The 15,310-nt window shown below is 40.2% G+C and overlaps 1 protein-coding gene across 4 annotated transcripts in view; it reads right to left on the reverse strand.

The window, feature by feature from the left end:
- LOC143040591 (uncharacterized) overlaps positions 1–14,503 on the reverse strand; it is a 57,245-nt gene extending 42,742 nt beyond the window's left edge. For 3 of the 4 annotated variants that reach the window (XM_076211685.1, XM_076211688.1, XM_076211684.1), the window contains exons 1-3: positions 14,362–14,503; positions 5,901–5,966; positions 5,001–5,168 (exon numbers count right to left, since the gene is read on the reverse strand). In XM_076211685.1, coding sequence (XP_076067800.1) covers positions 5,001–5,168; positions 5,901–5,966; positions 14,362–14,441 — 314 coding nt within the window. In that variant the 5' untranslated portion in view covers positions 14,442–14,503. Of the gene's footprint in view, positions 1–5,000; positions 5,169–5,900; positions 5,967–11,910; positions 12,005–14,361 lie in introns of all 4 variants that reach the window. The other variant, XM_076211686.1, reaches the window with a different exon arrangement.
- Positions 14,504–15,310: the final 807 nt, after the last annotated feature.

The following is a 15,310-nucleotide window of genomic DNA, read 5'->3' on the forward strand; positions in this document are numbered from 1 at the left end:
GCCAAATATGACGGGGATTGGGACTAGGCATCCTTCTCCTTGTAGCCCCACAGGGGACATTCCTAAACGAAAAAGTAAAGGCATAAGAGGGTCTGGGAGTTTTCGGACCAGCACCCTAAGGTTTGGGTCTTTTAATGTGCGTGGATGTGGTACAGATGAGAGTAAAAGGGAAGAGATAGGTAGTATGTTTGTGAGAAGAAAGATGGATGTGTTGGCTTTGAGTGAAACTAAGTTGAAAGGGAAGGGTGAGTGTAAGTTTGGGAGTGTAAGTGGGAGGTTATCAGGAGTGAAGAGAGGGCGAGGGAGGGAAGGGGTGGCTATTCTAGTAAGTGAAGAGATAGGTAAACGTGTAGTGGAGTGGAAGGAGGCTTCCTCAAGGATAATGTGGATGAAGGTGAAACTGGGAAAGGAGATGTGGGTCTTTGTAAGTGCATATGGGCCTGGCAGTGAGAAGAGTGTAGAAGAAAGGGAGGCCTTTTGGATAGATTTAAATGAGTGCATAGAGGATTTAGGAAGAAATGTCAATGTAATAGTACTGGGAGACCTTAATGCTAGGGTAGGAAATGGTCCAATCGATGGAGTGGTTGGGAAATGTGGAGTTCCAGGAAAGAATCGTAGTGGAGAGTTGATGGTGGAAATGTGTCTAGAAAGAGAGTTGATGATAGCAAATACAGTGTTTCGGAAGAAAGTCAAGCATAAGTACACATGAGAGAGGGTGGTGGAGGGAAGGGTGGTAGATAGAGCGCTAATGGATTATGTAGTGGTAAATAGGATTATGATAGGAAGAGTTAAGGATGTACATGTGCTAAGGGGAGAGGGTGGGGGAATATCAGATCATTTTTTGGTGGAAGGTAAGTTGAGAGTGGAGGATAGATGGAGAAAGAGGAAAGGGACAAAAGGTAGGGAGGTTCTTAGAGTGAACTCTTTGAATGAAAAGGAAAAGGAGGAGGAGTACAAAAAGAAGCTGAAGGAGGAGTGGGAGGGAGTAAAGGATAGAGTAGAGCTAGGTGTGGAGGAGGAATGGGGATGGTTCAAGGAGGGAGTCATAAAGTGTGCAAGGATGGTGTGTGGAACAAGAAGGACAGGAGGAAATAGAAGAAAGGGTAGTGAATGGTGGGATGAGGAAACAAAGAAGGTTGTAGAAGAGAAGAAGCGAGCTTTCACAGATTGGTTACAAAATAGGACGAGGGAGTCATATGAGAGGTACAAAGAAAAGAAAAGAGAAGTAAAGCAAAAGGTAAAGGAGGCAAAGAAGAGAGCAGATGTGAAATGGGTAAGAGTTTGACAGAAAATTTTGAAAGTAATAAAAAGATGTTTTGGAAAGAAATTAAGAGAGGAAGAGGAGGTGAATCAAGTAGAAGAAAAGGTAAAAGGTGCAGATGGAGAGATGATAATGGAAGAGAAGGCAGTAAGGGGAAGATGGGCAGAATATTTTAGGGAGTTGCTAAATGTGAAGGAGGATAGGGAGGGAAAGATAGCTGCAGTGGGAAATGCGAAGAAAATGAGAGTGATGAGTGAGGAGAATGGAGGAGAAATAAGGAAGGATGAGGTGAAGGCAGTTGTTAAGATGATGAAAGCAGGTAAGGCACCTGGTCTGGATGGATGCCATGCAGAATGTCTGAAAAAGGGAGGTACAGTGATGGTGGACTGGCTGGTGAAGTTATTTAATGTTTGCTGGAGAGAGGGTAGAGTGCCGGAGGACTGGAGGAGTGCCTGTGTAGTTCCTCTTTACAAGGGAAAAGGGGACAAGTGTGAATGTAGTAGTTTCAGAGGGATTAGCATGTTAAGTGTAGTTGGGAAGGCTTATGGGAGGATCTTGATTGAGAGGATTAGGAGAGGAACAGGAGTAATTGGTGAGGAACAGTGTGGATTTAGGACAGGTAGAGGTTGTGTAGATCAGATCTTTGTGGTAAGACAGATATGTGAGAAAGCTATAGGAAAGGGGAAGGATGTTTTTTGGGCTTTTATGGATCTGGAAAAGGCTTATGATAGGGTAGACAGAAAGGCACTGTGGGAGGTTATGCAGATATACGGGATAGGAGGAAAGCTTCTAGGAGCTGTCAAGAGTTTTTATGATAGTAGAGCTTGTGTCAGGATTAGAAAGGGAGAGAGTGAGTGGTTCGAGGTAAAGGTAGGACTTCATCAAGGATGCGTTATGTCGCCCTGGCTGTTCAACTTATACATGGACGGGGTGGTGCGAGAGGTAAATGCAAGGGTAGTGGGTCAGGGATTGGAGATGGTTAAAGATAATGGAGAAAAGTGGGAGGTGAGCCAGCTGTTGTTTGCGGACGACACTGCGCTTGTGGCAGGATCGGAGGAGGGATTGAGGAAGTTGGTGGCAGAGTTTGGGAGAGTATGTGATAGAAAAAAGCTAAAGATAAATGTGGGTAAAAGTAAGGTGATGAGATGTACAAGGGGTGAAAGTGACAGTAGACTGGAAGTGAGCATTAAGGGAGAGCAACTGGAGGAAGTGGATAGTTTTAGATACTTGGGTGCAAATGTGGCAAGAAAAGGTGGAGTGAAAGTGGAGGTAGAATGTAGGTTGAGAGAAGCGAGTACATCCCTTGGTGGATTAAAGAGTGTGATGAGGAATAGACATTTGGGAATGGATGCTAAGAGGAGACTGTATGAAGGAGTGATTGTGCCAACAGCACTGTATGGGGCAGAAACATGGAACATAAGAGAGGAAGAGAGAAGGAGTTGGAATGTGTTTGAGATGAGGTGTCTGAGAAGTATGATGGGGGTTACTAGGCTAGATAGAGTGAGAAATGAGGAGGTGAGGAGGAGAACAGGGGTGGAAAGGGAGTTGGGAGATAGGGTTGATGAAAGAGTATTAGGATGGTTTGGACACATGGAAAGAATGAGTGAAGAAAGACTAGTAAAAGAGGTATGGAAGGCAGATGTGGAGGGAGTGAACATAAGGGGACGTCCTAGGATGAGGTGGATGGATGGGGTGAAGGGGGCTTTGGGGAAGAGGGGAATGTGTGTTGAGGAAGGACGGGAGAGGACAGAAGACAGGGGTGAATGGAGAATGGTTGTATATGGATGATGTTGTGATTGCATGAGGTGGAATGGGCGGGGGGATGGGGGGTGAGGTAGTATGTGTGAGCAAAAGTTGACGCAGCCCGAAGGGATTTCTCCTGATCTTCTCCTTTCATGCAATGGGGGGACAGAGAGGGGGGGATCGCCGATTTAATGAAGCGGCCTTGCTGTGGATGTGCTGTGTCTTATGACACTGCTTCTGACCCAGGGCAGTGGACAAGGTGCAGGGATGATCCGTCATCCAAGAGGTGCTAAGATAAGAGGGAGGGTGGAGGGGTGTGGAGTGTATTCAGGGATGGAATGGGTGAAAATGATTTTATGCCTTTTCCTTTTTGGCTACCTCCCTTGTAAGGGGGAAAAAGCCTTGGTATATGTATGTATGTATGTATGTATATTTTAAGGTCTCAAAACCTAATATACAAAACTTTATTACATACATACATATACCAAGGCTTTTTCCCCCTTATTACATAAAAAAATCAATCCTTACAACAGTACCAGCACTCATAATACAGTACAACCTCCTTTTCATCCTTATATACCCCCTTATACAAGTTTATGTGAATGTCATGATCAATGAATCCATTGATCCAGGTTTCTTTTGCAGGAAACTCACAGCTGCTCCAAGGTCACTGGCAACAGCCACTGGATTGTACCATAAGTTACTCAAGGAAGAAATATTGAATTGTTAGGGTATGGCTAAGGTGGAGCAGTGTAAAATGAGGTGATCAGTGTCTTCTGCAAGATGGTTGCATCTGGGGCAGTTTGTTTTTGTGGCCAGGCCTATTATGTGTTTGTATGGTCTTAGTGCTGGATGGTGACCTGAACACAGCCATGCTTTTGTGGTTCTTGTCTATCTTGGGAGGGATTTTTCTATGGGGGCTACCTTACTTGTAAGATGGAGCTCATTTGTGATCAGAATGTATTTTTTGTATGGATGTATTGTATGGTACAAGTTATAGATGTTCAGGTAACATGCTGGTGATATAGTTTTTTTTTGTTGTGTTTGGGTGATGCAATGATAAGGGCAAGAAGAGTCAAGGGCTTTCACACAGAATTGTGCACCCTATCAGACTGCTCTCTTTCCATCCTTGCTCTCTACCTTGCCACCACATTCATCACTGTTCATCCTTGTAAGTGTTACAGAAACAATGAAGAAAATAAAAAGTATACACATAAGTACCCAGCTACAAACCTTATGATATAAATCTAGATGAAACATTGTACAACACTAATGAGTCTTATTAGTATGCCTACTATCACACCACCCAACACTAAAAGAAAATAAGGAGAAAATAAACCTCACCCCCAACACCACCTAATGTCAACACACGGATGAAACAGAACACATCCTTCTCCATTGCTCCACCTATATATAACACAGTCAATGATATAACATACTCGCTAAGATTTTAGGGACTGAGTGGTAGCTGAAGTAGTAGGAGGGAGACCAATAGGAAGGAGCTTAATGTAAATATGTACTCTTGCATCCTTCTTTCGCATCTCTTTTGCAACCATGCGATCCCTTCAATGTGTCCTGCTCGTTTTTGTGTCACTTAACCTTATTATTTTTATCATTACTATTATTATAACTTCTTTCTTAACTCACACTGCTATTACTTTCAAAGCAAGATGGTTAAGTATGGGACAGGAACATCTTCACAACTTTTATTCTTTCTCTTTACTCCACATGAAGATTGTACATTACCACTGTCCCAGCAATACTACCAGTTCATTTCCAATGTGCCCCTCTTTTGGTACAGGTTGCTTTACTCTAACTCTGTCACATATACACATTTGTGTTCAACTTCCTGACCACAAACTCTCAGTTTCATTGAGACCATCTACCCACAAAATCCTTGATCTACTTTTACTCTCAATCCTGACACCATCCTCCAAAGATATCCAATTTTCATTCTTTTGTAATTTGATCATATAAAAAAAAGGCAGATACTTACTGTTCAAACTCAGCACATGGGTTGTCAGCAAGCCAGAGACTGCGCAACTTGGGTAACTCACGCAAGTACAGAACCTCATTGATGTCAGTAATGTTGTTCTTACGAATGTATAATTCCTGGAGGTTGTGGCAGGCCTGGAAGTCTGCCAGTGTTGCAATTCGGTTCACACTGAAATGGAATATTATGTTAGTATTTCATGGGTTGAATGGACAATTGTACTGGTTAATTTCTGTTTTTGGAATATGATAATACCAGTTTTGGACAAACATATCAATCAATAAAACCAATCTGTTGCCTAGATTCTCTCTTGTAGAAGACCTATAGCTTTCAGAAAACTGGTCACAGCTACTAGTTCAGTTCTGGCACTTGAAGAGGTTTTGGGTTTCTGTCTGGAAGGAATAAGCATTGGGCAGTGTAGAACAAGGTGTTCTGTGTCTTCTGTGTGGTGTTTGCATCTTGGGTAACTGGTGTGTGATGTCAGGCTAATTCAGTGTTATTATTGTTTTAGTGCTGGGTGGTGACCCAAATGATTTCTTTGAAACAATTTCTCTGCTGGGTTGATTTCTGTAGAAATATGAAGTACAAAATTTGGCAGTCTATTGTGGAGTGTATATGTTGTACTTGGTAGGCCATGTTGTGCGTCATGAGAAAACATTTCAAATTATCTGTCATTATCAAAATTGACCCAGATGTAACCATCAGAGAGAAGACACAAGGCACCTTATTCTATACTGCCCTACACTCATCCCTTCCACACAGCAACATAAAATCTTTTCATGAAATCACTTAAGGACGGAGCTAGTGGTTGCGGCTGGCTGCATGAGATCCACAGGTCTCCTGCAGGTGAATACTAGAGCAAGACAGATTACTATTTACACCTGAAAAAGTCACCATCCTTACCTTAATGACAAAACTTCCACGTTGGGTAACTTCCGAACTACTGACACATCTGCAAGTTCACTGCCCCTGCAAAGGAAAGTGTGATGTTACGAGACTTTTAACCCTTACAATATAATGACACCTACATAGGCTTCATGAGGTGTGAGAGGGTATACAAGAATGTCAGCATTGGCATCCTGATTATTTTTATTTTGTTGGCATAGCTGAGTGGCCCCTGTATTCTGTGAATAGGTTTGTGTTTTCTATGGTTACAAATATTCTGGAGGAAGGACGGGAGAGGACAGAAGATGGGTGAATGGAGAAGGGTTGTGTATGGATGATGCTGTGATGCATGAGGGGGAGTGGGTGGGGGATGGGAGGTGAGGAAGTATGTACGAGAAAAAATTTGACGCAGCCCAAAGGGATTTCTCCCAGTCTTCTCCTTTTCTGCATGAGGGGACGGAGAGGGAGGGTCGCCGAATTTATGAAGCGGCCTTGCTGTAGATGTGCTGTGTCTTGCGACACTGCTTTGGACCCAGGGCAGTGGACAGTATGCAGGGCTGACCCGTCATCCAGGAGGTGCCAAGATAAGAGGGAGGGAGGAGGGTGGAGGGGAGTGGAATATGTAGGGAATGGAATGGGTGGGAGTGGTTTCTATGCCTTTTTCTTTTTGGCTACCTCCCGTGTAAGGGGGAAAAAGCCTTCAGTATATGTATGTATAAATATTCTGGGTTAAAGAGAACAAGAATAACAGCTGTAACTTTATATTTCATAATGCGCATATTGTGATGCATCATCATACATCAGGCAGTCTAATACAAGATTATTTGACTTGTATGGAAGAGGTTAAAATGGAAGGGACCAATAACATGGCATGTGGTGGTCCTGTTACAAGGGCAGTGAAGCTGCCCATTTTTAAAACCCGTCAACCCCCTTACTTTCATCTGAAGGTGCAGCCCTGAGGAGCTGGTACTCCGTCTCTGGATTAGGCCCGAGTTAGGGTGTTGTTACTTGCGCCGATGGTTGAGGGGATGGCGATTCGAACCCCACCATCGGCAAAGTTGAACCAAGGGCATAGTTCATTAAATTCCAAGCTACAAAGTCCTCTGTAAAGGGGCACCATCCTAGCCTTCCGATACGGAGGAGTTTGGGACATTAAACCATATCATCATCATCTTACATTTATTCACACATGAAGAGCTGACATCTGACAATTCCTCTCCTCTCCCTACCACTCTGAGCCGATGACATAAAAATAGTTCCACACTGATACAACAGAGAAAGCAGTCCTAAGTTTCTTCCCAGAGAGATCTGTGGGAGGTTCCGAGGACCAATGGACCACTGAGTAGCTGCAGCTTTACCACTTAGTAAAAATCAATGCAATAACTGATTACCAGGTACATACATAAACCAAAGGCTTTTTCCACCTTACACGGGGGGGGGGGGGGGTAGCCATGTAATTTATTCAAAACAGAAACTCAGTGTTATGAAAGAGCTGGAGGTAAACACTTGGATTTCTTGGAAGAAATTAAGATAAAAACAACAAAAGAACAATCATCAAAGTGGTGAAAAATTACTTTAGGAATCACACAAGGATCAATGCCAGTACCCATCACACTCATTGTAGATTATTATATAAACAAACTGATTGACCAGCAACATAAACACGTGTGCTGATGGAACTATACTGCAAATGAGAATAACATTAAAAGATAATATAAAACTTACAAACCTTGACAAAAAAATAAATGCATAAAAAAAAAAAAAAAAAAAAAAAAAAAAAAAAAAAATGGTGTCAAAAATGGCAAATGTAATCTAATATCAGTACATGCTGTATGGTACACACTGAAGACAGCTGCAAATGGTTAATAGCAACACACATACTTGGAAATGATGAAACGAACAATAAAGTTTGAGGCAAACATGGATTGATAAATATATATATATATATATATAGTATTGCTGCTCATACACTTACACAAGTACAAATACCAAAAGACCTTCTTACCCTTACAAGGGATGGGTAGTCGAGTCAAAGCATACACCCACCCTTCACCCATCTAAACACTCTTCTAGTGTCCCTTCCATCTTAGCTCCTCATACACGAGGAGTCATCCCTGTCCCCTGCTCACTTATTAGGTCAGAAGCATTGCAGCAAGAAAAACCCATCCACAGCAGGCCCTGATAGCTGGAACTGGTTCACGCTTACCATTTAATTACATGGTGATTTTCTTCCCCTCATGAAACAAACAAGAGTAGACAAGAAGAAACACTTTCATGCCTTGTAATTTCCTCATATGTTGCCATCCACTCTCCTCTTACATAAATTTTTTGTCCTCTCCCTTCCCTGCTTCACATTCCTTTAGTATTCAATGCCCTTCATACCATCCATCTCATTCTTTGTCTTGTGCTCAAGTTCCCTCTATTCAACTCTGCCTTCCATTCTTTTTGTTGGTTTTCCTTCACTCATTTTTTCCATATACCCAAATCGTTCCAAGTAGTCTTTGATCGACCCTATTTGTCGGCTCCTTTCAACCCTGCTCTCCGCCTCACCTCCAGGTTTCTCAGTATGTCCAACCTTGTTACCTCTACCATACTTCTTAATCCTTCCAGTTCTCTGCCCCATACAGTGATGTGTGCACAATCACTTCCCTCTTACAGTCTTCTTGTATTCATCCCCAGATCTATTTCTCATGGCCTCATTGTTATTTCTTAAGATTAATTACAATATAATAAATGATACAATACTTTTTCTTAGGCATAATCAAAGTTTAGATAAGGTTGGAACAGGGAACCCTATTTAGGGAGGATGAAATAAATATATTTTACAATATTTTCATAGCTCATCTGTCAAATCTTTGCTATCAATTCCACATGATAATCATCTAAACAAATATATAAGAGACAAATCCTAAAATAGGCTTGAAAATGATCAATTTACTTACAAGAGAAAATCTAGATTTATTGTGGTATCACTGTTGAAGATATTCGTACATGCCAACATGTACACATGTTGTTTTGCATCAGTTATTCTAAATATAATTTCTTAAACATATGCACAGCACTGCCATTTTAAAACCACTTCCTTATTCTACATAAATTCAGTTGAATGTTTGCCATTATCTATATGAAAACCTTTCATCATATACACAATGGTATGCATAAACACTATCACAGTTTATCATGTCATGACTTCTCACTCCAGTTCTTGGTCCTCATTTATATCATAATATACTGAAAAGATAGTGATGAGGACTAAGATTTTCATCATGTTTTCTAAGGACTAGGGGGGAGGGAGGAAGGACTATGAAGCATATGAAGTTGCTGATTTTGCTTACACCACATCAGTCGTACTTCCAATACACTAAATACAAATCAGAAGATATCACAAGATATATATGAGGGGAGATCAAAAAGTTCACAGAATATGGCCACTGCTCGAACCCAAGTAGTGGTACACATCACTGAAGCCTTAGCTCGCTGTCAGTTACTTGTAATTTGTTATGCAGTGACTACTACAGAGTGAAGATTCTATTAAACAAAATTGCTTTCTTGAACCATGAAAATGGGCAATTTTGAGAGAAGAGTGAACATATTCTTGGTGAAACATGAATGGAAGGGAATGCAGATTATCGAGGCTTTACAGAGACTTTATGGTGATGATGCTCCAAAGAAAACAACTAGCTACAAGTGGATTCAGCAATTCCGAGAAGGCAGGGAAGACCTGGAAGACTATCTTTGAACAGAGAGACTACGAACATCAAAAAATTATAAAATGATTGATGCTGTTAGAAATCCAATTGAAAAGGATAGTAGACCAATATTTAATCAAATCACTTTGTCCCTGGAAATATCATATGGTTCAGCAAATTCAATTTTGCTTGATTATCTAGGACTCACTAAGTTTTCTGCATGATGGGTCTCAAAAATGTTGCACCCAAACCAGCTTATTCTTCAAACTGATACTTCAATGGCGATTCTGAGCAAAATTGAGGCTGATGAAGAGCTCTTTACAAGTCAAATCATTACAAGCAACGAGACCTGGATCTACCAGTAGGATCCTGAAACTAAACTGCAGTCCAAACAATGGGTTCCACTTGGATCATCTGGACCAATCAAGTTCAAATCTGAAAGTTCAGTTCAGAAAATGATGGCCACCATGTTCTGAGATTCAGAAGAAGTGATACTTATAGACTTCCTTGACAGAAAAAGAACTGTTAATGGACCTTACTATGCAGGAGTTTTACAGAAATTGAGGGCTGCACTGGTTAAAAAACAGCGAGGAAATGTGTATGGTCGAATCCTCTTTTACTATGACAATGCACCAGCATGTTATGCGAGAGCTGCGAAGGATGTGATACAAGAGATTCGATGGGAAGTGTTACCATAACCACCTTACTGTCCAGATATTGCCCCATAAGAGTTCTTCCTCTTTCCAAAGCCTGCTTTGAAAACTTGGAAGAAGCTAAAAATGCTTTAAAGAGGACAGCCAAGTTCTTCAGAGATGGCTTAAAAAGGTGAAAACATTGTCCTAAGAAGTGTATATGCAGGATGGTAATATGTTGAAAAACAAGTGCTTTGTATTTGCTCACTTCAGTTAAATACATTTATTGTAAAAATTCCATGAACTTTTTTATTTACCCTTGTGTGTGTGTATGTGTATATATATCCACACACACTTAATAAATTTACTCACATGGGAAATTATGGAAGACTTGATAATAACTGTTGCATTGAGTTTCATTAAATGAAGGTCCTACTGCACTAGAGTGACTGGCATCAGTACTCACATCCTCCCACAGATCTCTAAAGGAAGAAATTTACTTGTCTGTATTGGTAGGAGTAGAACAAAACACAGTAGTGAACTTTTCGTGTTTACTCCTTGACATTTTGGGCTGCACTTCTTCAGAGAGATTACAGAAGAGATTGGTTATGCAGTTGTAATCTCTCTGAAGAAGGACTCAGATTCAAAACAAAGGAATAAACTCAAAAAGCTCACCTTTGCATTTCATACTGCCCTTGTCAATAATTGTTATCATGGATTTTCCTCAATGTTGTCTTGGTGTGGGACTATTTCTATGTCACTGGGTGAAAGCAGCAGGACAAAGCAACAAAGCACTTGCCAGTTGTCAGCTCTCCATGGGTCTAAGGGTTTAAGAAATACAGCTGAAGTTGGAGAGATTTTGAGCTCATTCTGGAAAACGAGTGTCGGCAACCGCGTAGCTGCACCTCCTGATGGATGCGACTGGGTTTATCTATCTATATACCAAGGGCTCCCTTCCCCCTTATACGGGAGGTAGCCAAGTCAAAGGCATGCACCCACTCCCATCCACAACCCTTGTTATCTTCCCATCTTAGCTCCTTGTGGATGAAGGGTCGTCCATGTCTCCTGCTCACTGCCCAGGTCATAAGCAATCCAGCAAGACACAGTACTGTATATCCACAGTAAGGCCACTTCACTTAATCAGTGACCCCCGTCCCCTCATGCGGAAAATAGAGAAAACGGGGGAAATCTCTTCACGCTGCATCAAAGTATCATCTATACACAACCATTCTTCACTCAACCCTATCTTTACCTTCTCCCTTCCTTGATTCAAAAGTCATTCTCCTCTTCCTCAAAACCCCTTTCACCCAATCCATCCATCTCATCTTGGTCATCCTCTCAAGTTCATTCCATCCACCTCTGCCTTCCACTCCTCTTTTGCTAATCTTTCTTCACTCATTCTTTCCATGTGTCCAAACCGACCCAATACAAGAGGGTTGACCCTATGGATAATTTCTGGATTATATTCGGAAATGTAATAAACACAGCTTTGACAGGTCATTGATGGAAAATAGATAAATTGTGAGAAAGCATTCAAAAAACCTTTACTATTTCTTCCCTCTGAAATGAGGTTTCAAATCCCAACCTTATCTTGAGCCTCAAGTATTTATAGAAAGTTATGACAATGTTAATATTAATAATAAATGAACCTTTGGAAAAATAATTTTTAAATCAAAGAGCATTAATACTATAAAATACATCTTTTACATTCTACCGAGTGCTGGAGTTATGTTGTACTCCAATTGTACTTCACTAGCTGGGATTCTTATGATGTAAAAGATGGGGCAAGACAGAACTGTGACTGGAAGAAATTAAAAAAGTATAGCAATACATACATATACCAAGGCACTTTCCCCCTTACAAGGGAGGTAGCCAAAAAGGAAAAGGCATAAAATCATTCCCATCCATTCCATCCCTGAATACACTCCACACTCCTCCACCCTCTCTCTTATCTTAGCACCTCCTGGATGACGGGTCATCCCTGCACCTTGTCCACTGCCCTGGGTCAGAAGCAGTGTCGCAAGACACAGCACATCCACAGCAAGGCTGCTTCATTAAATTGGCAACCCCCCCTCTCCGTCCCCCCATGCATAAAAGGAGAAGACGGGGAGAAATCCCTTCAGGCTGCGTCAAATCTTGCTCACACATACTACTTCACCCCCCATTCCACCTCATGCATCACATCATCATCCATATACAACCATTCTCCATTCACTCCTGTCTTCTGTCCTCTCCTGTCCTTCCTCAACAGACATTCCCCTCTTCCCCAAAGCCCCCTTCACCCCATCCATCCATTTCATCCTAGGACGTCCCCGCATGTTCACTCCCTCCACATCTGCCTTCCATACCTCTTTTACTAGTCTTTCTTCACTCATTCTTTCCATGTGTCCAAACCATCCTAATATTCTTTCATCAACCCTATCTCCCAACTCCCTTTCCACCCCCGTTCTTCTCCTCACCTCATTTCTCACTCTATCTAGCCTAGTAACCCCCATCATACTTCACGGACACCTCATCTCAAACACATTCCAACTCCTTCTCTCTTCCTCTCTTATGTTCCATGTTTCTGCCCCATACAGTGCTGTTGGCACAATCACTCCTTCAATGGAGTATAGCAATGGCCTTCCCATATAACTAAATGGGAAAATATCCTTGACTTGTTTTTGTTGGAGGAACATGTGACAGAGGAGGAGGATGAGGATGAAGAAGAGAAGCAGGAGTAAAATGAGAAGAAATATGTGAAGAAAATAATGTGTAAAATAAATCAGAGGAGGAAGGGGAGGAAGCTATGGTAGGGAAGGAGGAAGACCGATTCATTGATTTATAAGGTTTATGGCCTTTAGCCATGCACCAGAACCGGAAGGAGGAAGAGAAAAGAAGTTAGATATAAGTTCTTGTATGGAGAAAGAAAAAAAAAAAAAAAAAAGAAGTAAAAGTTGACACAAAGCCTGGATATAGTCTAGACTCTAGAGACTGAGTGTCAGCCTCTCAGGGCTGCACCTATACATGTGAGGTTGTTGACAGATTCTGAAGACAGTTGGTGGGAAGAGGATTACTTCCGATGTCCAATTGGTAGGATCATCACTATGACAATGTCAATCTTTATTATTACTAATTTAAGTAATCACATAAGTTTTAAGAATTTACTAGTATTGCACAACATAAATACCACACACTACTACATACAGAAATCCTGTTAGTTTAATATAATGCTGTTTGCCCAATGATGATTTAGGTAAGATGTTTAGGAAAATATCTAGTTTCCATTTTTCATTACCTATTGACAACTCACATGTTCTGGTACAAAACAACTATTGAAATCAATATCAAAATATGTCATATACATTTCTCTCATTTTAATTAAGCCATTTAAGCATTCTGTTTCGATAGTTCAATTGATAGTGTTTGATAATTAATACAATTAACACCAGTCTCATACTAATGACAAACATTAACATTTTCATTTATATACACAGTGAAATATTTGTTTGTCTATATAATAAGTAGTGTCAGTTCACTCTACAATTAAAGAAATTACCCCATTCACAACATACAACCCTCCTAGCTTCCAGTAAAATTATTTCTCTGCAAACCCTGTATAATATATAATCACCCCTGAGGCATCAAAATAACATTTTATCTTATTGTGATCTTATTCTTTATATAAATTGCACAATTAGTATCAATAATCCATACAAAATAAATAAAATATATCATATGGCAAGAAATTGATGGAAGGATGCCAAGATTAGTAAAGGGGTGGAGCTCCTTCAACCTTTGAGGAAGAATTAAAGTATTTTTAACAAATGCATATGTACATCATAGTAAACGGTATGAAATCGAAGTATGTGCTGTTGCAATCATCTGACGTATTCATTACATTTTCAAGTTCAACGAATAAATATTTCATTCAGTGACAGAAATAGTCAATACATGATTCTTCATTATTTATGAAACTACGTATCGCAGCCATTACATGTAATTATTACGGTTTTCTAAATAAAATAGCACTTCAGAAACAATACATGAAATGCGTCAACAACCTTCGTAAGTGGTATATTAGTGAGGTCAAAGGTGAAAAAGGGTCTTTTGCACCTGCGCTAAAAAGATATGTTCAGTGAACTGCAACTACTAAATAATAATCTATTTTATACGTACCAGCAGTTTAACTTCCGTATATTATGCAGGTCCGAACCTTTGGACCGTGCAATAACCATATCTTCCGTTAATGTTACCATTTTTAACCTGCTTGTTCTTGTTCCTCGCCTCGCCTTTGCTGGACCAAAACAAATACTGACGGGAGAATGGGCCTCAGTTGCCAAACGACATTTTAGTTTTTATTTCTTCTGGCTTATTTCTCAGTAGTTGCCAAATAAATATACAAAAGAATAGTTCCAGTTATCAATAATCAATACATTCTAAAGATTCCGAATGAAAAAGAAGGATAAATTTATTACATGAAATGACCTTACTTTACTGTTACCATTTCTGCGTTTCCGTGAATTCCTTGCTATGGCTGTTTGACAATCCGTCTAGTTCCAGCTTACTTGAAGATGGTTTTTGAACTTGATTTACTAATTTAGTTAGACTTCAAGAAGAGAGGATTTCAGCATCATTAATCATGTTCGAAATATTAAGTACAAGTGATGTACAGTGTATTAAAGTAATCATAAAGAAATAATTCATGATATATTTGCACACAGCCTAAGACCTCTCTTTACGTGTACGTGCACCTGTCCGAATACCGATTTCTTTACTATCTTGTTTAGTCCAAAGTTTGGTGAGGAAGCTGCGCTCTACTGGATAGTTGGAATAGGCTTCTATAGTGTAATTATGTCATTATTTCAAAGCGTCAATCATAAGAAATACATTCATGATTTAAATTAATGCCTGAAATTAATGGGAAACGACTAAAATAGGTGATTTCTATAAACAACATCAATGACTTATAAGTTGCCTAAGTGTCAACACTGGTGTAGGAATATAAATAACCGTAATATCATAAATAATCTTGATAAAGACTATCATAACATAACACAGGGAAGCAGTCCTTTACATGACAATAATGTATATAGAACAATTTAATGTCTTCTAAAGTGCGAGATCT

This window comes from Oratosquilla oratoria, chromosome 29 (genome assembly GCF_046742065.1).
Source record: "Oratosquilla oratoria isolate Oo_2021 chromosome 29, ASM4674206v1, whole genome shotgun sequence".
NCBI classification, from domain to species: domain Eukaryota; kingdom Metazoa; phylum Arthropoda; class Malacostraca; order Stomatopoda; family Squillidae; genus Oratosquilla; species Oratosquilla oratoria.